General features: G+C 30.7%; 4 protein-coding genes across 4 annotated transcripts; 2 read left to right on the top strand and 2 right to left on the bottom strand.

Moving 5' to 3' along the window:
• The first annotated feature begins 13469 nt into the window (after positions 1 to 13469).
• Positions 13470 to 15696, top strand: LOC133688000 (V-type proton ATPase subunit c''2-like). The gene is made up of 4 exons (XM_062107366.1): positions 13470 to 13647; positions 13739 to 13816; positions 14914 to 15084; positions 15298 to 15696. Exons 1-4 carry the CDS (start codon positions 13544 to 13546, stop codon positions 15467 to 15469), a joined length of 525 nt encoding a protein of 174 aa, XP_061963350.1. The 5' UTR covers positions 13470 to 13543; the 3' UTR covers positions 15470 to 15696.
• A 299-nt stretch (positions 15697 to 15995) lies between these two features.
• LOC133688001 (uncharacterized) lies at positions 15996 to 16871 on the bottom strand. Its single transcript, XM_062107367.1, is given in 2 exon segments — positions 15996 to 16329; positions 16331 to 16871. Coding segments are annotated over 2 exon segments (483 nt in total). The 5' UTR covers positions 16669 to 16871; the 3' UTR covers positions 15996 to 16184.
• Positions 16872 to 16925: 54 nt separating this feature from the next.
• Positions 16926 to 17789, bottom strand: LOC133688293 (uncharacterized). The gene is made up of 3 exons (XM_062107727.1): positions 17701 to 17789; positions 17301 to 17551; positions 16926 to 17161 (listed from the first exon to the last, which is right to left on the bottom strand). Exons 1-3 carry the CDS (start codon positions 17787 to 17789, stop codon positions 16926 to 16928), a joined length of 576 nt encoding a protein of 191 aa, XP_061963711.1.
• Positions 17790 to 19138: 1349 nt separating this feature from the next.
• On the top strand, positions 19139 to 22145 carry LOC133690289 (uncharacterized). Its single transcript, XM_062110528.1, has 3 exons — positions 19139 to 19433; positions 21094 to 21216; positions 21685 to 22145. The coding sequence occupies exons 1-3, from the start codon at positions 19280 to 19282 to the stop codon at positions 21894 to 21896; spliced, it is 489 nt and encodes a 162-aa protein (XP_061966512.1). The 5' UTR covers positions 19139 to 19279; the 3' UTR covers positions 21897 to 22145.
• The last annotated feature ends 499 nt before the right edge of the window (positions 22146 to 22644 follow it).

Here is a 22644-nt window from a genome sequence, read left to right as displayed (position 1 = left end):
TTCAATTAGAATTGCGTTTTCGAAACATCGTTTTGAAAAATCATTAAATTTCAGTTTTATCAAAACCAAGATTTATAATGTGTATTTAGTATTATGGTATAATTTATTTTTCACTTAAAAAACCCTTTAAATTATTTAAAAAATATTAATTTAATATTCTTTCATGTCAAATATATTTTTAAAACACATCCAAATATAATACTTTAGTGCATATAGTTTTTAAAATCATGGTTTAATACTCTTAAATTAGTTTTGGCACTTCCGTTCATGCAAAGCCATGCATCCACAATTACAAAACTTATTTTTAAAAACTATTTAAAAAATAATAGTATTCTAAAAATAACTTACTGTCTGCAAATTTATAAATTTTCTAACTCTTCAACTAAACTAGAAAAAAAAAGATAGATCAATTTTTTTTTATTTTAAAAATACCTAAAAAACATATATGAACTTAGAAAAGATTTTAGTTTTAAGTTGATTTCAAGTTCTAAGATGTTTTTTTTTTTAATTATTTTTGAGGTCATGAATTGATTTAACTAGGTTCTTATAGTGTTTTCTAAGTTTTTTGAATAAAAAATATGTTGAAAATGGATTTTTGAATGAAAAAACATAAACTCCGTTTTTATAGCCACCGTAATAGCCGAAATATGGGAATCCGGACGAAGTATCATTTATTTTTTTTCAAAAAAATTAAGACGGATAACATGTCATTTGCCTTTTAACCTAAAAACAAAAATAGCATGTGCGTGAGCCATTTCTTGATGGGCCAGGCAACCAGTAACGCTTGGCCTCATAAATTTTTTTTAATTAATAACTTTTTATGTTTTTTTTAACATAATTTTGAAGTTTATATTTTAATTAATATCCCTTCTTTATGATTTTTTTAGCTTATTTAATAATTTTTAAATAGCGATATTTTTTTTAATGATATTGGATATATTTAATTTTTGAGGGGGTTAGTATGATTCATCTGTAGTTTTTTTATATATATTTATATAGATTAAATTTATTTTTAAAAATTAAAAATATTTTATTTTCTTATGATATTTTTAATATGTATGACCTTGTACAATATTTTTTTCTTTTATTTTATTCAATAAATTTTATGTGCGTTTTGATTTTTGTTATAAATTGATTCTAATAAATAAATTTATAAATACAACCTGGTGAATGATCCATTTTGTAATATTAAATATCTTGATTTATATTTGTTTTTTAATTTTTCTAGTTTTGTTTTTTATTTATCATCAAATTCATTTTCTATTAAATTATTCTAATACCATGATTTAAAATGCATGACAAACATGTAATCTGAATGTATCTTATATCCAGATCATGATTTCACATATTAGCCCAGCTTTGCTAGAGGCAATTTTTCTATTTATTTTTTTATATATTATTAAATTAATCAAAATTTAACCTAGTTATTAAATTTTTATTTCTTCTTTAAAAACACAATTATCTCCTAATTTTGTTTTCAAATTTAAATTCTAGAAGAGCACTTATAAGGGAAAAAAAATAAAGAAATCATGAAAGGCTTCTGACGTCTGTGCTTACTTCAACCTAGAATCATAATTACATTTTTCTTAATTATTATTATATTATAAAGTCTTATAATAGTCTCCTGGTAGGATGCTGCATTGTTAATAAACACAGGCTAACCCAAAATAAAATGATTTTATTTTAAATTGACTCATGTCAATTCAAGTCAATTATCCAACCTCTAGTTTATTAATTTTAATTGTACGAGACTTTTCCCGCGCGTAAAATGAAAGGGAAAAAGAAAAAAAAATCATTGCATTTTCCTTTTCTTTTAATTTCCCGTGCACACTTTGATGGGAGACAAACACTATATACCATGAACTTCTTTTTTCTTTTACTCGAGGAAGAACACAGTGGAAAAATTGCGAGACGCATTGTGTTTGTTAATAAACTGTGTGGTAGTATGGTTGCAGTTGTTTTTAAAGTATTTTTTGTATTGAAATATATCAAAATAATATTTTTTAATTTTTTAAAAATATTTTTGAGATTAGCGTATTAAAACGATTCAAAACATATAAAAAAATTAATTTTTAACAAATTTTTTTTATTTTTTTTTATTTTTAAAGAATAAAATTTGTATTGCGTTCCCAAACATTCTCAAAGTATGTATGGTATACTACTGTGAATTATAATATTTAAAAGTAATTTTTATTTAAAAATATATTAAAATATTGTTTTTAGTTTATTTATCATATTAAAATCATAAAAAAATATTGATTTAATAAATTTTTTTTTAAGGAAACACGTCAAGAAGATAGAATCCACTGTACTTCACAATTCGATCACAAGTTGACTATTATTTATAAATATATACATGTGTGGCTTATAAGGAGCTAGTTTAGAGATTTTCCGTATTCTTTAGGATATATATATTTTTGACCTAGCAAGGGTACTGATCGGGTTCCACAAAAGCATTAGGGCTTGAAGACACCAATGATTTTAATTAGGATATATTCTTGCTGGCCAACTTTATTATATGGTTTTTCGATTTTTTGTTCATATTTTATACCTCTTATACGTACCAACTACTCTTTTAATTATTATTGTTTTTTTTTAATCATCACACAGTCACAGCCAAAAGATTTTTTTGTGTGGTTAAAATCACACTAAATATTTAAATATTACAACAGCACGCTACTCGTCAAATCAAATAAGATTATTATCCCATGAAAATATTTTCTCTTGATCCTTCTATAGTACGTCAATCATTTTTTTATTTTTATTTTTATTTTGTAAGTTCTCAGGGCTACGTACAGGATATGTGCCACCCAACAACCAGATATCCAGCTAGGAAGCTCAAAACCTAGGCTGTATTCTAGGCACCACCTTGAAAACCCTAACCCTAGCTAGCAGTCCTCTCCTCTCCCATGTGAGCAAAATCCCCATTGATCCGGAGAAAAAAAATCTGCCATTCATGGTCAATCTTATATATATATGTTGAGGTACATGCATATATCCAAGTGGGTTGCTAACAAATTTTTTTTATTTCCTTGAAAACTATAAGGAATTACATTGTCATGATCATTTTATTTTTGTAAAGATATCTTCAAACCAGTTCTTAAATATTAAAATTAATTAAATTAATGTCTTTTTATATATCACGTTTTAAATATACTATCTATATATATAATTTAAACAGCTGTATCTATTAAAAAAAAAGCAGAAATAAATCACTACTTACCATTGATCATTACCATATAATTAATTGGAGATGGAATTATCTTTTAAATTTTTAAAACATAATTTTAATTAATTATATATAGCGTATATAGCTCGGGCTCAAGCCTAGTTGCTGAACTGAGTTTTCAATTACATATCGTTAACTGAATAAGGTGTGTGTGTGTGTGTGTGTGTGTGTGTGTGTGTGTGTGTGTGTATATATATATATATATATATTTTGTGTGTGCGCGCACGCCGTGATGTTGGCTTAATTAATTAGTAGTTAAAATAATTAAAGAAGTGTTGATTGCGCCTCAACGGCTGATACTTCCAGGTTTTAGATTAATTAATCATGATTAATGTTTGGGGGATGTATCCATCTACAAATAGTTTAATAAGAACTCTGAAAAGCTTAAAATTTAGTGATTGTAAATCGAAGGTACGTAGGACAAATTTGGTATATTTTTGTTGTTGGCTTAGTTCCCAATCTCGTAAAATGGAATCTTATATGAAAATAAATTCAAATGTTTATTAACTTTATTAATCTCAGTTGTTCCTAGTGAAAATCATATATAGCTATAATTCCTAATTAAAAAGTCGGCTTATAATATATATATTTTTATTAAAACAATATTGTTATATTAAAAAAAATAAATCAACATAGTTTTTATATAAAACACTATTTTAAAGTTAAACCTAATTTAAGTTAGGTTTCAGATCGACAAGTTATGGACTTAACCCGCCAAGCATACCATGTTTTACGATGATGATTTAAACTTATAATTTTAGTTTAATTGAAAATTAAATTAAATTATGACCTTAATTGATGTTGTATATTCTCTAGTTTGTTAGTCGATATTCCCACTTCCATGGCATCAAGGATGTTAAATTGGTTTGTAATGGGATTAGGTATTTTTTTTTTTTATTAACGTAGATGTTTGAGTTAGCTTGCATGTGTTTCAACTAATTCCACGGGTCTTGAAGTTAACAACTATGTAAGCCTCCGTGGGTAACATTAAAGTTTGTAGGACTCGAACTAGTAATCTTTAATTAGAAAGTAAACTTAAAACCTGATCAGTTGAACTATCGCTCGGAGTTGTTAGGTATCTTCTTCTTACCTAATGAAGAAATGTCATTTCCTCTGTTTCTTTCTCTCCTCATGACGCAGAGCATGATAGGATATAGTAACTGATCTCTCATGCTTGTACACAAGCCTGTGTATATTTTCTTCTAGTGATGGGCATCTTTTTTTTTAAATACTAACATTTCATCTAGAAGGGCATCTTCTAACCACAACAGCAATTTATTGATCTGGGAATAATTATTTAGTCATAGAATGAGCATATTCAGTGAAGAAAGTAGTGTTGATTCCACCATGCTAGCAAACATTTGTTTTGTAAAGTTAGTCCCGGGGAAACCCTAGAATTAATCTTCGTTGTTTGATTGATTTATTTATTTATTAAAAGATTTCAAGAAATATCGGTGCCGTAAAGCAATGGGTCTGATGGCTCGTTTATTAATTGCCGACAACTACATTAATCCTCCTCAAGAATTGGCAGTGTGAGACAGATGGGAATATAGATTCATGCGTGCTTGTGTAGTTTAGTCTGGGGATATAAAACATGGTATAACTTAACCTTTTGAGAGTGGTGGTTTTTGTTTTCAGATATATTTTAAAAGTATGTTTCATTGAAAAAAAAATATAAATTTGATATTTTTTAGTATTTTTTGATGATTTTGATATATTGATATAAAAAATAAAAAAATATTTTAATATATTTTCAAGTAAAAAATACTTTTAAAAAAAACTACACACCACAACATCAATTAGCGTTTATGCTTTGAAGTCCATAATTGCCTTCCATGCTGTTTGCAAGTTTATTTAAAATATATTTAATTAAAACTGCTATTTAAAATAAAATTACATGTACTAGCTAATTCTATAATTAAATCAGATAAGAAGGATATTATTATTGATATATAATAAATATAGCAAAAGAACATTAAAGTCATAGGTTTTTTTTTTTTAAATACAATGTTCAATTGAATGGGCCACACAATAAAACACATATTGAGGACAAATCACAGGTTGTTTAGTAGTTGACATTACTTTTCTCTTTCTTTTGTTTCACTGAATGGGTCACACAATGACTTTTGTTTTTTTTTTTTTTATAGTAATAACAACATTGATTATTACTGGACAAGCATACTCGATTAATCAGGTTGATTCGAGACTTGATTGATTTGAAACTGAAATTAAACTAAATTTTAAAAAATAAAAACTCGGTTGGCCTAGTAAAAAACTTGATTACAACTTATTAACTATATTTTTTAACTAAAACAATATCATTTTGGTTTATAAAAAATTAGGGTTAATTCGAGTTTTGGACCGAGTTGATTATCGAGTCGGGTTTAAAAACTTTGCTGATAAGTGAGATCGATAAAACATTACTTTAATATTTTAGAATGTGTTTTGATTGAGATATAAGTTGTTTTTTAAAATATCTTTTATTCAAAAATATATTTTTGATATTCAAAATGATAAAAAAAATGAAAAGAATAATTAAAACAAAACATTGAATCACAATAACACCTTCAAAATCAATCCTTTTGATTTCAGAGTTTATTGCCATTCCTGAATTAGTTTACTCTCACATCTAGATTGATAATAGACTATCAATGATAAAATTAAAATTAGCATGTTTTAGAAATCACGTTCATTAACTTCAAGAAGTTGACTAATGATTAATAAGGTATATCCCTTCCCTTAATCTTTTGAATTTTGATACTTAAAACTAATTAAGTATATAGTGATATTAATTAATTAATTTTAATTAATGTATAAATTGATTGACGGATATTTCTGTCTTTCAATCGAATAAATCATAATAATAAACTAATTAGCATTAGGATGAATCCTGCATGTAGCATATCTATTGACCAATTAATTAAGTAAATACATGATGATAGAATTCTTTGTCTGGAGCGCGTGGAGGTTTGGAGAAAGGGCTACATCGTGTTAATTAGTGGGTATTGTTGCACTAATCAATCAAAACCACGTTTGGGGGGAGTGATTAATATTAATCATCATGTCTTACATTTTTTATTCTTCTGACTTGGACTTGTACTGTAAATACATGAGTTTCATACTGATATTAATTATTTTTTTAAATATTTTTATTTAAAAATATATTAAATTAATTTTTTTATTTTTAAAATTTTATTTTTGATATTAGCACATTAAAACGATACAAAAATACATTTTTTTTATTTTTTAAAGTGTTTTTATGGAAATATATTAATTTTTTTTTATTTTAAAAATTTTATTTTTGATATTAGCACATTAAAACGATACAAAAATACATTTTTTTTATTTTTTAAAGTGTTTTTATGGAAATATATTAATTTTTTTTTATTTTAAAAAATTTATTTTTAATATTAGCACATCAAAATAGTATGAAAACATCAAAAAAAATTATTTTGAATAAAAAATAAAAAAATTTAAACTTTTTTTGAAAACATTTTTAAAAAGTAAAAATAAGCAGGTCCTTAAATCTAGACCTGTTTTCATCTTCAGATAATACTCTTTGGCCGAAAAAAAAATTCTGTGATGTTTTCCAATTTAAAATACATTAATTTTTTTTAATATCAGCTTATTAAAAGTCTTGAAAATTATTTAAAAAATATCAATTTAATATTTTTTAAATGAAAAATAATTTTAAAAATATTTTAAAAAATAAAAGCTACAGAATAACAAATAGTTAATTATTAAACATAGTTAGCTTTCCAAGAAAAAAAAAACAAATAAGCCATAATATTTATCCATTGATAAATTGCAGAAAAGGGGAAAAGGCTAGCTTTTTTGGATGCATTTCGTCCCTCTAATTGGGAGCCTTTTCTATTGCCCACTTTCAATTTGTAATTCAGGAAAAGGAATCCAATTGAAAAGCAGAGCAATGGAAGGAATCAAGGAAACATGTCAAGCTAGAAAAATGGCTTCTGATGTGGGGTTGCAACATGGATACAGTTTCACAAGAAAGTCTCGGTGAAGAAGGTGATTCAGACATGAGTGCGGACTCCGGAGATTATAAATATTGAAAAGGAAAACTTTTTGCAAGAGTGAAGATGAAATGGTTACTGGTATTTCAAGATTAAAAAAATAAAAATAAAAACATGCTTGATTGAAAAAACAGAGATAAAATCATGAAAATAAATATTTCTAGTTTAATTTTGAAGGGAATTTTTGTTATTCTGAAACAAGAACCCGAGATGGTAGTCAAATGCTACCTTGGTTACATAACATTTCTCAAAAGTTTGATTCTCGTCGGAATTTAAGACTATCAGCTGGAGTTACACGCCTTACTGTGGTGGAGATGTAACTCTGCCCTCGACTCTATCAATGTGCTTAAATTCAGGTGATGAAACTCTGTCCAAACATATAGATGGAGAGATATGGACATGGCCAGCTGAAGAAGACGACTTGTCTCAGAATTCTATGTCAAAGGGGACAGTGACAGTTATATGATCCTTGGAATCCAAGGGTAGCTTTTCTCGGTGTACTTATTAATGGATTGTAGGGAAAGGTTGTCAGATAATTAAGGAACTTTATAAACCATACTGTAAGAAATATATATCTGCCTAAGTTCAAATAAAATCTTGAGCTAAAGCTTTAATCTTCTCCTGCCATCATTCTGCATACTGTTGAGCTTGAACAGCTTCTATCTTTACAATTTTCAAATCCCGACTGACTTCTGTCACATTAAAGCTCCTTGACTTCAAGCCCAAGAAATTAATCAACTGCAACAACGAAGAGAAAAAGGAGAAGGTTTAAGAGATGAACAACTGAAATGTGTTCCATATGGAGAAAAAGTCAAGGGCTAAGAGTGCTCTAAGACTTACATTTGGATCAGAAAGCTCATGGGATTTATCGAAACAACTTATTATTAGTTTCTTTAGGTTAGGCATTCCCCTGAGGAAGGAGGCGATGAATGGAATTTGGTCAGCAAGTGAACCATCAGATAGCAGAACCAAGTTTTGTAGATTCTTGAAAACTATGGGAGAATCATTTTGCATAAAGAAAATCTGCGGCATAAGAAAGCCTATGGTCACCAGTTCTTTGGAACAAAAAGAAAGAAAAACAAAGGCAATGATGCTATCTAACAAAACCCAGAAACAGGAACAAAATGTGTTAGGAGGTACCTCAAGAGGCCAGGTATTTATTCTCAAGAATATGGCTTCACTTAAACATTGAAGGAGCTTGGCAGCACAATAGATTAAACTCTTTGAACGCTTGCAATGACGATCAGATTCGACACTCTTATGCTGACAAGAAGGCTCAATATAAATCCTTGCGCTCGTTAGTGACATAAACATGTCCTGCTTCAAAAAACTAAAATCTACAGGATCTCCAGCCCACCATAAGACCTTGAGGTTGGGGGCATCAATTTTCAGAGGAAATTCATATGAATATTCATCTGAGGAGCTTATATTCAATTTCTCAAGGTTTGCAGCCTTGACAATGATGTGCCTGCGGAGTTGTGGACCTGCTTGGAAGTCTTTTACTGGGGGCAAATATTGCGAAGCACTTCCTAGAGAGCTAAAGTTGCACTCTGACACAGTCAAGTCTTGAAGGGAAAAGCTATTGATGTTAAGAACGCAAGTACCTGCAAACCTGCAGCTGCTAATCATGACTTGGCCAAAAGATGGACAAGCGATGCGGAAATGGCAGGCTTCAAGGAAACTAGACCCACAGACTCTTAGTTTCTCAAGAGATTCACAACTTATCTTACAAAGAAAACATTTTCCAAACTCGGAGTCATGGACTGTCAGATTTTCCAAAGATGGACAGTTAAGGTTAACATGCCTCTGGGCTTTAAACTGGCACCTGTATATTGTCAAAGTCTTAAAAGATGAGCTAGATATGTTAAAATTCCCACCAGTAAAACCAAAATCGCAACCACTTATTGTCAACTCTTCAAGAGACGAAGTTGTCATATTGAGACCACCACTAATGCCATCAACATCCTCGAGAGTTAGCCTTTTAAGAGATTTACACCATTCAGAAATCCTCTGTCCAAAATATATATCCTCTACGGTAACTGAATCTAGCCACAGGTCCTTGAGCCAGTCCCACCCTGCTACTCGAAAATTGAACCTCCCCATCTGCAAATTCAATTTCAAAGCCCTCAAAGATTCACAGTTATAAACACAACCCGGCAAAGAATAGCCTCTCCATGGGTCTACATGGAGTAGCATGTCAAGCTCTTCAACTCCACACTTTGTAGCAATAGTAACCCATGAATTAACAGCAGTACTCTCTCCAATATCAAACCTTCTTTTCTTGCAGGAGTGCCAATGAACATGCAAACGTTGTAGCCCTCCTCCAGTCTTTTCGCGCCATCGCAGCACTTTATTGACATAAGAACAGAAATCGGTATACCTTGTTCTTAAACAGCTAGGATCAGAATATTCAGAATCAAAATCCGCAACGAAATTCAGGTAAGGGCTAGATGTGCATAGTTGATTAAACCTTTTTGACACTACACCAAGACGTGCAGTATCATTAGCACCAAGGAATGAGAAAATATGATAGATAATTTGGTCTGGGAGACTGCTCAATATATCACGTGTAGAGGCGAGGATAATAAGTGTGTCTCGACGAGAGCTCATTGCCATCAACTTGGATGGACTTTCCATGAACAACAGCAACCACTGAGTTAAAAATTAACGTAAAAAACACTAGTTAATAATCAATATTATAAAGAACAAGAAATAACAAAAATATTCAAGTTTTATATAAATACGAAGGAGATGGTGCTGTAGTATAATTCCTCATCATGAAAAGAAGAAAAAAGTACCTAAAGAGACTGCTGTTGTTCTTGTTTGGAGCGGGCTAAATTGTAAGCATATGGAAAGAAGTTTTTAGGGTTTTACCAGCTGATAAACTCTTTAGACATGAGCTTCTTTTTTAAAAAAAAAATCAAGAGCCAAGAGGTTTAGTTGCATTCGACTTCGGAGTTAGGGTAGAGGAGGAGAATTGAAGTTACATTGAGACTCTGAGAGTCATTTATCCACCTAAGTAATCCATGTCAAATTTTTTTTCGTATTTTCTTATATATACTAGTATATAATTTTAGTGCATGTGTTACATGTCTATATGGTATAAAAATATTAAGACTAATTTTAAGACAATGAAAAAGAAAATTCAAGATTTTAAGATCCAATCATCAAATGCTATGTAACATTAAAATTTTAATAAAATCACATTTAATTTAATGCATAATAAATATAATTGTTTCTGAAAAATTACTAAAAAATAAATTAAAATTGAACATGTTGTTATATATCTTCTTTTTTCATTATTAAAAATTACCAATAAGTTCACTTTTAATGAATTAAAGAATAAAACTATTTTTAATCAATAAGATCATATTCCATATTAAAAAAATCAAAATTTTACAAGTATTTCATTGATTGTTAGTTTTATTGCCACATACTTCCTATGTGTATTATTTAACTATATGATATAATATTTTTTTTATATTTTTTTCATGAATTGCTTCAATGTAGATAGTAGTAGTTAGAAAATACGAATTATGTATATATTTGGTTTTGTATTTTTATTCTTTTTTATTGAATTTCACATTTATTATATTTTTTGTATTTATTTAAAGGAAATTTGGTTTCAAAATCAATTTATGCATAAATCTTTCAAATGAATCGCACATGAAAGATATATTTAGGGACTTAATTGATAAGCTATCTATATTTTTTTAGAAAAAAAATTAAAAATTAAAAATTATAAAGATATTTTACTTTTGTGTTGCTAATAGAAAGGGATGAAATGATCTTATTAATAAATAGATGAATTATCAAAAAAGTAATTAATAGAAAACAATTTGAAAAACAAATTATAGAATCTATATATTATAAGGGATAAAATTATATTAAATCTCATATTATAAAGTAAAGAACTAGTCTCAATTATCAATACAATTAAAAAACTTGGGATGAAAACATTGTTCATGCAATGAACCACCTTAATAGTAAAGTTTTTTTAATTAGTTTTTTTCTTTTGTTTTGTCACTTGATTTTTTTTAATTTGATCTTTTTATATTAGATTTATTTAGAGTTAAACTTGGTGATTTATTTAAGTTGACTTGATATGAGATCTTTTGCAGTGTTGGAAAACAAATATGATGCTTAATTGATGCTCAATTTGGCAAAATTAGAGTTGATTTTGTTGATTTTTTTTTTATCGAATACCTCTAGATTATTTTTTTTTTCATTTAATTTTTTTGTTATTTGATTTTTTTCTTCAATTTAACTTTTTTACATTATATTGATTTAGAGTTGAGTTTGATAATGTATTTTAGTTGGTTTGGTATAAAATTCTCGCAATGTTAAAAAACAAATTTGATGCTCGGTTGATATTTAATTTGGCATAATAAAATTAAGTTTTGTTGATTTTTTTTTAATTGATTCTTTTTCTATTCAATTTAATGAGTTATTGATGAGATTTGTAATAGAAAAATAAAATTCAAAGAAAGAGTACTGAGATAACTCAATTACATTTTTAAAGACACCGAGATATAGTAATTGAATTGATACCAATCCCATCATGAGAGAATTAGGGAGGAAAACGAATGATAAAATTTCCACAATTGAAGAAGATGACAAATGACAAAAAGAAGCGAAAACATTTTATATATATATATTGGTTATTTGACCCGTGTTTTACCGGGTTAAATAGTTCTTTTTTATAAAAATATTATATATATTAATTTTTTAAACATGTTTTTATATATAAAAAAAATTATGTAGAAAAGTCATAATTAAGAGGGGATAATCCAAGGGCAAGAGTAGGAGAGGTGGATGCATGTCGTTTGTTAACACCAAAGATCCTATGTTTTATTAAAATTAAAAATTAATTAATCAGTTCCTATAATACTAACAATAATTAAAAATTCCAAAAACCAGCATTGATCATCCTCGATTCTGTAGTTTTTTTTCTTAAATAAGGTAATTTTCTTTTTCTAATAAAACTCCCATGTTTTAATTACTTAATTTTCTTATCCTTTTTTTTCAAAATAAATAAATTGGGAAGAAAAAAATAAGGAATTGACAAAGAGGCTTGATTGTTAAGGGATTCAAGAATATAGTGGTGTGATATATAAATATTTGAAACTGTATGGATTAATTATTTAGTTTTGTTAAATTATAGCGACTAAACTGTAATATACTCAAGATTCGATCCTTGGAGGTGGTTTTATGCTTGTGTGATTGGGTCCATGGGCCAGATTTTTTAGCCTTTTTCTTCTTAATATTTCTATTGGGCCTCTTGCGTTGTTGATCTCAAATTGATAGATATTACTAAAAACATATTATGATAATAAACTATATTTTTCCAAGAATCAATTTTTAAGTTTTTTAAAAGTTTAAACATAGCCCTTGATCATTGTATAACTAATAAAACGTCTGTTTATCCTTTCATTTCTTTTACTTTCATTTATTTCTTCTCTTAAAATCCATGCATGTGATTATATTTTATTAATATTTTAAAATAATTTAAAAACATTTTAAGGATTGGTAGAAGTTGTTCTACCTTGAGCCACTAAAATCCAAATCTTAATCTTAAATGTTAAATATGTTTTTCATGAATCCCTAATGTATAATGAACTTGATTTTTCACTATAGTAATTAATAATGAAAAACAAATTATTTTTTTCACTCTAATCTCTTTAAAAAAATAATTTTTTTAAATTTTATTATTTAATATTAAATTTACTAAATATATAGTTTTATAATTTATTTTGATTTGTTTTCTATAAAGTTATTATGTTCCCATAACTCGAGTTATGAATTTTACGAGTTAGCCGTGTTGACTCAGATTATTTTTTGTTGCTATTTTTTAATTTCATCTTTTAATATTGAACTAATTCAAATCGATCTCAAATGTTTTCGTTTGAATATTTTTTTAAAAAATATCATTTGAATTTTTTTAAATTAAATTATATTTTTATCAATCAGTTATTTTTGAACATACCAAATCAACTAGTTCATGTAAAATCATTGGCCATGTATTTAACTTCTTTTTTTTTTTCATTATGTAAAATATGTCTCGTTAAACTATTATTTTTCCTCGATCATTTAAAAATTAGGGACCATCGTTGAAGTTCTTGAAACCGCAAAAATGATTATATTGTAAAAAGTAAAAATACAGGGATGCAAATGTAGTTTACCCAAATTATAATTAACGTACTCGACAGGAGCTCTCTCCACACAGATAAAAACCAATCAGATCGGAGAAGAAAGAACCCCCGCAAATTATCAAATCACGAAAATGTCAAGCTCATGGTCGCATGCACTCGTTAGGATCTCTCCTTACACTTTCTCCGCCGTAGGCATCGCCATCGCCATCGGTGTCTCAGTCCTCGGCGCCGCCTGGTACCACCGTGACTTGTTAATTTTGGTGTGCTGAGCCTGATGTTTTGTTGATTAATTATTTATTATGTGATTTCTATGGTGTTTTTGATAGGGGGATTTATATAACTGGGAGTAGTTTAATTGGTGCTGCAGTCAAGGCTCCTCGCATTACTTCTAAGAATCTCATCAGGTGATTATTATAAAATACTATAAACCCTAATTTTCTTTTTTTTCCCTTTATTTCAATTTGATTTGGGTTTAAAGTGGTGGAATTCGATTTTTTTTTTCAAGTTTAATTGTTGATTTTTATGGATTTTATTTTAATCTGATTTTTTTGTGGCGGTTTTTTGGTTGATGATGATTGATTGATTTGAGTATCTGTTTGGGTTACAAACTGGTTTTTGGCATCCAATGTTGTTTGCATTGGTAGTGGGCTATAAGAAGTGAATCAAAATTGATGAGTATTGTCTGCATTTCTTTAGTGAGAAATTTAAATGCGCTAAGAAGCTTGTGGTTGGAGGAGAAATTTTTGCTTTGGGACGGAGGAGTTGGTGTGGATCTGTGCTGTGTATGTTACTTGTATGTGCTTTCCGTGGTGCTGTGGTGGGGCTGCATGCTTTTGTGTTGGGTTGCAGAATCTTGGACTAGTGAATTGGTTATCGGAATCATCATGATTTGAACTAGTTAGAGAAGGGGTTTTCAAAAATGTTTTTGCGAGTGGGAGCTTTGGAAGGTTATGTTGGGAAGATAACGTTACTGTCTTGTGCAAAGATGGCTTCAGGTGTATGTTATAGGTGGTTGTGCACAATTTGTATTTAGTTTCTTGTTAGTTTATACTTGGTAGCTAGAGCATCTTCATTCTTGTTACAATTCTTGAGAGCCCAGCAGATGATTTTTACACATTGAATTAGAAGGGTTAAGGAGAGTGTCTCGTTTAGCTTCGAAATGAATGTATTGCTGATTTAGCTAGATTCTAAATGTTATTAGCTCAATTATTTTCCCTAGTCTTCTCAATCCCCTTTCAAAGTGTGTCTCTACATGCAATGCTGTGCCATTTCATGAATGAAACATCTCTTTTGTGAGAAGGATGCTATATAACTGGATTATAGTTGCTCATATTAATTTCAAGTTCTATCAAGTTTTGAGTTTCATGCACCTATGCAGGATGTCGTGATTGCAAAATGTGCATTTTTTCTGATTGTGAAGTTATGTTACATGATAATTGAACTTATGAAATTTAAATGATGCCTTCAAACGGTGACTTGCTCAACTATTTTTGTTTCTCAGTGTAATTTTTTGTGAGGCTGTTGCTATCTATGGCGTTATTGTAGCAATTATTCTACAAACAAAGTTAGAGAGTGTTCCAGCATCACAGATTTATGACCCCGAGTCTCTTAGAGCTGGATATGCAATTTTTGCCTCTGGGATTATTGTGGGCTTTGCAAACCTCTTCTGCGGGTTAGTATCTTCATCTGTTTGGCTTTTATCTTCTACTGAAATATATGCTTTGCATCATGAAGTATATAACATGAAAATTTTATGAACAGCTGGCATGCTTGTGATTAAAACTTCGACCATTTTAATTATGTGGGCATTAGTGTCGTCATGATTCACCAATCTATAATTTCCGTTAATTATATATGCTTTTCTTTTTCTGTTTCGGTGGAACAGATTGTGCGTGGGTATAATTGGAAGCAGCTGTGCTCTGTCTGATGCCCAAAACTCATCTCTTTTTGTGAAGATTCTTGTGATTGAGATCTTTGGTAGTGCTCTGGGGTTGTTTGGAGTGATTGTTGGAATTATTATGTCAGCTCAAGCAACCTGGCCTGCAAGATCAGTGTAATTTGTTTTTCTTCTCGGAATGCAAAAAATCAGTTATGATGGGGCCCAATATATGCTGTGTATCGTAAATGAACTTTGTATTTTATTAATTCAATGGTAGTAGGCTTGTAAAAACTTGAGTGGAAATGTAATGCTGTCTCTTCTAGTCTTAAGCTTTTGACCATTTGAAAATAAACTTTGGTGGAAGGCACAAAGCATCATTGCCAATGGCAGGATGGGCGTTTAATATTCTTGGTGTTTGATGTACACTGTTACGTTTAATATTCTTTTGCGTGATATGAGCTGTTCTGAGTCGTGGAGGCCACTCGGCAGTGTAATTTTCCGTGCAGAGTTCAGAAGAAAGTTAACAGTGCTTGTAAAATAAATAAATAAAAAAGCTAGTGATTGTATGCTAATAATGTTCTGGCAAGATGCCTTATAATTTACCCTAATCTGGTTAGAAAGAGTGTTTTATGTGCCGTTAAGTTAATTGCAGAGCACCCTCTTAATGTAAATTGTTACTGCTAAATGCACTCAGAGTGTTCACCTCATCAAATACAACTCAGCTGTATTCTATTGAAACACAGGCCTTGTTCGTTTACATAGATATATGAATCTATACACTGTTCTGAAAAAACAAAAAAGGATTTGACTTGAGAAATAAAGAAAGAGCATGAGAACCCAAGAGTTTTCTGCTGCAGAGAATGAAGCTTGTCTTTATCATGAGGAGCACGACATCAATCAACTGACAAAGGAGCAGAAGCAAAGAAAGGCTTATGTTTCTGTTGAAGCTCTTCACTTTCCTCTGCACTTGCTGTCATTGGATCAAAAAGTTTACGATCAGGAAGAGCTAAGCCTTGCTTGATTCGACCCACTCTTTGAATGCAGGACTTGTTTCGCAGTGACTGTTACCCTAATGCGCTGATATTCTTCAAGAGCTGAAGGTATGTTTTTTGCTCCCCACTTCTGAATACATTTGCCTAGAACGGCCGCATCCAAAGTTGACATGTTTGTACTCCTGACTCTATGAGGAGTTGTAGGGTGAGAAGCATCTCCAATCAATACCACGTTGTACCAAAAGATTTGCTCAAGAGGATCACAATCATATATGATATTTATGAAAGGCTCCTTTGTTTCTCTCGTGACTCTCACCAATTCAGGACCCCAAACTTTCTCTGCTTCTTGGTACATATTTTCTATCATGTCACTGCTTACTTTCATGGTCACAGAATTTCCCTGAAAAAGCTTCCAAGTTATTATATCAGCTCTAGCCTCTAGCTGGTTTAACAGCTGCAGATCATTACGACGAGTTTCAATATATCATCCCATTGTTTATGTTTCTTAGCACTCCTTATCCTTTAGAAACTGAGGTCTAATGATCTCTAATCCATCTTCAAACTATAACCTTTTCGCAGCTTGAAACTTGGACTGTGGCCAGTTAAAAAGAAGTAAATTTATGAAGTTTATGATATGGAAATCTAAAGAATAGGGTAAGAGCAGACAATCACCTTCTGTCCAGGCTCAGGTTGATGGACATACCAAATCCAATTGAGCCTTTTGTTAAGGAGTTCATAAAGCCCAGTGTGACTTCCAGTGTTTAGATCGAAGTTGGCATTTTCCAGGATCTGGGTACGCTCTTTGGATGCCCAAAGATTCTGAATTCCCATTTCCTGAAAAGTCAAGAACTCCTCTCCAGGCACAGCAACCTGAATACCTGCAGAACATGTAATGCTTACCATTAACTGGTCTGAATCATATCAGCAAAACATTATCGTGATGCAAAAAGTTAATAGTAATCTCAATAAGCCTCAATTTGAGATCAGGTAGAAATGTCTTCCGAATTGAAGAGAGGCATCCATCTGCTGCAACAAGCAAGTCCCCATTTATCTCAATAATCTCTTCAGTTTGAAGAACTTTAGCCTCAACTTTAACCGAGGTTTTGTCTTCAGAAGTGCTGAAGCAAAGGTACAAACGACCCCACAAGAACACTTTTTCTGGGCATCGTTTGGCAACGCAGTGTATAGCAGGTTGCACCGCAGCAAAAACATCATTAGATCTTCTATGTACTAATAGAGGTCTAATTGTTCCTTTAGAGATTGTCCATCTTCAAATGAATTGTGTAGCATCATACTACCATGAAAGTAGAATGTGAAAATCTCAGAAATGGGATAACTAGGAAATCACCCTTGTGTCAGGCTCAGGTTGATGGACATGCCAATTCCAATTAAGCCTTTCACCGATTAGTTCATAAACCGCACTGTGAGCTTAGGTACTTTGATAAAAGTATAAGCATTTCCCAAGATACGCTCTTCGGATGCACAGGATAATTTCTGAAATCTCATTTCCTGAAAATTCAAGAACTCCTCTCCAAGCACAGTAACCCTAATGGGTGACCTACCCAAATCCTCCCATTGCATATAAATTTTATTAGGTTGTCGGAACATGTGTGGATGTTGTAGTTCAAAGCTAAATGGCAATGTTGCTTGATTATTGAAAAGAATCAAATGGTTGCCTATGTCTACTCGTTAGAGTCGTCACTAATTTTTTTTATTTTTTTCCCCTTTGGACTTGCATGCTTGTCTCATCCTATGGATACTTCAGTGTTTTCTACTATTTTGTAATTTTTGCATATGTTCTGTAAGAAAATATTCTTTACTCTCTTGAAACCTATAGATATGAGATGGGATATTGGGGTAAAATATTTGGATATATTATTAATAATATTCATTGTTAAAAATAAAAATTGAAGAAGGTGTTTTTTCAGTTATGAATATAATTTCTAATTATTAACTAGTTTAGTCAGTAAAGTTACTCATTCGAAACAATTTTTTATGAAATTTCCTAATTATATAAAAAATCAGGAAGATTAAAGAAAAATAAACTAAAAAAAATAAAAAATAACGAGGCATGGTTATAAGACCCAACTCAGCCTTTAACCTGGCCCAATGCTCGAATATCTGTTTAGATAGATTAACTCATGAGTTGATGAGTTGATTTGAACATTTGATTTTTTTTAAAAAAAAAACTCAAAACAATATTGTTTTATTTTTTATTTATTAAAAAATATCAAAATAATATTATTTTGATAAAAAAAATTGGTTTGATACGAAACCTAATCTAGGTTAAGATCTGAGTCGGTGGGTCTCTAGTTTTTTTACCAGATTGAACCAGATTTTATAACTATGTTTATATATAAATGATATCATTACTTCTCTCATTACTCTCGAATTAGTTTTCGTACATCAAAACTCCAATGTAAATTAAGATTTAATGTATGTTTGATATTGTGGTAGCTTCTATAATTATAATTTAATTAAAAAATTAGGTTTAAGAAAAGCATTTTTAACTGAGATTTTTAAAATTAAATCTTAAAAAATATATATTTAGTTAAAATTGTTGGAAAATTAATTTTTGTAAGCAAAATAAATAAAAAAACATATTATTTTAGCTTTTATAAAATTAAGAATTGAAACTATAAGTCCAGTGCAAAAATCAAAATCTATTTAACTAATTAAATAATATTTTTTATATGACGGGCAAAAAAACAGAAGCTATCGGTGCCTCGGTGATCTCAATAGATAGAAAAGCCCAATAAATTTTTAAAGCCCAGCAGAAAAACTGAAACTTAATCATTTTTTGTATCTTAGAGTTAGAATGAAGCCCACTGGACCTTCATAATTTTCTTACTAACCAAACAGAAACTTCAGAGAATCAACTAGAAAACCACAGCTTGTCAAGAAGAAAGACAAAACCCCAATTCACAAGCAACCTTATATACCCCATATTTCAAATCTTTGCGGTTTTGTCCTTTGGGTTTGGTTAGAAATCTAAAATGGGGGCAGGGCGTGAAGTATCAATATCCCTAGATGGAGTAAGAGACAAGAACGTGATGCAGCTTAAGAAACTAAACACTGCTCTCTTCCCTGTTCGTTATAATGACAAATACTACGCCGATGCCCTCGCTTCTGGCGATTTCACCAAGCTAGGTTTATATACCCCTCTCTTTCTCTTTTTCTATATATATATATATGTGTGTGTGTGTCTTTTCTGTTTTTTATTTTCTGTTTTTTTTTTTTTTTGGTTTTTGATTATTGATATTGATTTTGTGAAATGGGTTTTTTGTGTTTTGGTTTTTCTTTAATGGGTTTGTTGTTTTGTTCTTTGCTTTGGATTTTCTTGTTGATTTTTTGGGTGTTTCTGGGATTTTTCTCAGTTTATAAAAGTGTTTTTGCTCCTTAAAATGTTGTATGAAAGCCGAATTCTAATTAACTGGTCTAGGTTGTGATTACTTAGTGTTGGATTTAAGAGTACAAAGTGCTGATTCTTTGTGTTTCTGCTTTTGTCAATAACGGGAGGTTCCGAGTAATCTAAAGCCTGGTGTTGGTGTTTGTTCTAGTTCTAGTTAAATGTTTTTGATTATTTGATAGCGCTGACCATGTTAATGTATGTGAAATGCGAATGAACAAAAAAGAAAGAAACAACCCAACTCGAGTGACCTACGTGTTTGATATTTGTTCACTTTCAATTTCCGTCATGGGTTATTTTCTCCATGAACTCATAGGAGGCCATTTAGTTTCTTTATACCAATTTGGCATGAGTCTGACGGTGTAACTTTAGGCTTTCTTTGGGTTCTTTAATGACTCAACTTTCCTTTCTTTTTGCAATGTTTTGGTGATTGTTGTATAATGTGTTGATTCCATTCTTCTATTCATTTATGGGTTTTATAGCTTCAGTAAAATGTTTTTTAGTCCTTTTCCATTTTTTTGTGGATAGCTGCTTATCATCTCAAGATCCTAATTGTTGATAAGCTCATTTGACAAGCATTTATTTTCTATTGTAGAGCATTTCAAACTCTTTCCCAATGATTGTTTTAAATTTATACCCATTTCCTTTGGGGCAAAATGTTAATATTTAGGATTGACATTTCAGCTTTGTTAAATACAAATGAACAAGTCTTGTAGTTTTGATTACTTCTTAATTTGATCATCTGATATCATGATTTTTAACAAATATCTTGAATGCTGTATATTCCTGAATTTCATTGATTGTATTATCAAGTCTGTTTTATCTTGCCTTTTAGTTTCTTGCTATGCTGATGTTTTCAATAGATCATGAATTTATGGATTTCAGTGCACGGAACGATTCCTGATTTTGTGAATTTCATTGCCTTTAAGTGGGAGATAATTGTGTGCTAAGAGGTTTTCACGTATTGTGAAAATCCCAAACTGCAAGCTTTTAGTATCAGTTGGAAAAGTTGTGTATTCTGTCTATCAAGATGCTTTTTGAAGCCATTGGTTTCTTAGTGGATTGATGACTATTGAGCAATATCATGTTATTTAATAATGTAGTTTGAGCACTTCCAAATATGTTTTTCTTGGATTTATGTTCTGAAATATATAGAACATGTCTTTCTGTTGTGGATCAATCGTGGAGATCTAAATGCACTATAGAATAAACATTGCAGTGCTTGTAATTAATTGTTCCTCCATTTTTTAAGACATGTACCACACAGATGAGTGAAAATGTGATATACACATAATTTAAAGATACATGAAGTGTGGCAATGTTCACGTCATCTCAATACATAATGCTGGAGGGCAACATTTCATGAAAAGTCAATCGTATTAAACTTTGTTTTTTTTCCAGCATATTACAGTGACATCTGTGTCGGTTCAATTGCTTGCCGACTGGAGAAGAAAGAAGGTGGAGGTCTACGTGTTTACATCATGACATTAGGTGTTTTAGCACCATATCGCGGCCTAGGCATTGGTGAGCAAATCACCTATCTTCCTCCTATGGTAGAAATCATGCTTTTTGATTATGCACTTGATTCAGATACACAAACTATCTTTGTTAATTCAGAGAATGAGCGATGCTCAAATAAAAGTGCATAAAGAAAAGGCAGAAATCTACTCCTCGAACCTGAACCAGTTATTGCTAAACACATTTTTAACTTCCTTTATTTGTTTGCTGTCTGCCTCCTTGTTTCTTATTTCCTACTGGCCTAATAGGTTTTGCAAATTGTTAGCTGTGGAGTCACTATATAAAATAAGAATCGTGAAGTATCGTGAACTCTTTTGCACTTTACAATTATGAACGGTTGAAATCCCTTTGCTAAAAAGTAAAAAGTCCTCTGGTTTTTGGATTTATTCCTCTGAAATCAGAACAGAAAGCAAAGATTTTTGAAAGAAAGATTTGGCATGTGCTTTTACTGATCGAATTTGTGTGATTGCGCAGGTACAAAGCTGTTGAATCATGTTATTGATCTCTGCTCAAAGCAACATATTTCTGAGATGTACTTGCACGTGCAGACAAACAATGAAGATGCTATCAGCTTTTACAAGAAATTTGGATTTGAAATCACAGATACCATCCAGAACTATTACACGAACATTACCCCGCCTGACTGCTATCTTCTTACAAAATTCATCACTGAGACAAAGAATTAAAAGAGCTATTAGTTAAGTTGGGAGTCCACTTTTTGCCTATTTACTGGACTTTACCTTGGTTTAGTTGTACTATCAATATCAGATACTGATATTGAGGTTCTATAGATACTATTGATGAAATGATGGGTTAAAAGATCACCTGCTAGATTCGTGGATCAAGTGAGTTGTTATGGTTCTAATCAGTTGCACAAACATTTTTGTACTCCTGTTTTTCTTTGAGGTACTAAGAAGGGTCCGGCTGTTTTATAAGATTCTGTTTGCTGTCTTTCAGACGGATCAGGGAACCAATTAGCAATCTTGTGATCTCATACTGTGCATGAAGTAGGACCAATTTCTTTGGATGTTCATTTTGAAACCCAAATCATCTGAAAATTAGCAAGACAATTATATAAGCAAGGCGTTGTTGACAATGAATGCTTTTTGTTTGGAGATATTATCAAAATTCCTGTCCACCCATCATCTTTTTTTACAATCGCTGATCTGAAGGCTCTGAATGTTATGGCTATGCCAATCCCCTTTCATACATTCAACAGCCATGTATAGCTTGCAATCAACTTCGATCTGTGCTAGCTCAAAAAGTAAGACAAGGTCCAGGCATTGCATTGCTTTATATAATTCATAGAAGAGTTTATGCAAGGTAGACAAGTTTCAGGTATTGCATTGCTTCACATGATTCGATAGAAGAGTTTGAGAAGCTTTATGATGTACCCACTGTAACTATTGGGAAATTCATATCCAGGTAGAACAA

Source organism: Populus nigra, chromosome 3 (assembly GCF_951802175.1).
Source record: "Populus nigra chromosome 3, ddPopNigr1.1, whole genome shotgun sequence".
NCBI classification, from domain to species: domain Eukaryota; kingdom Viridiplantae; phylum Streptophyta; class Magnoliopsida; order Malpighiales; family Salicaceae; genus Populus; species Populus nigra.
The sequence above is the reverse complement of the archived record's forward strand: the minus strand, read 5'-3'. Positions and strand labels throughout refer to the sequence as shown.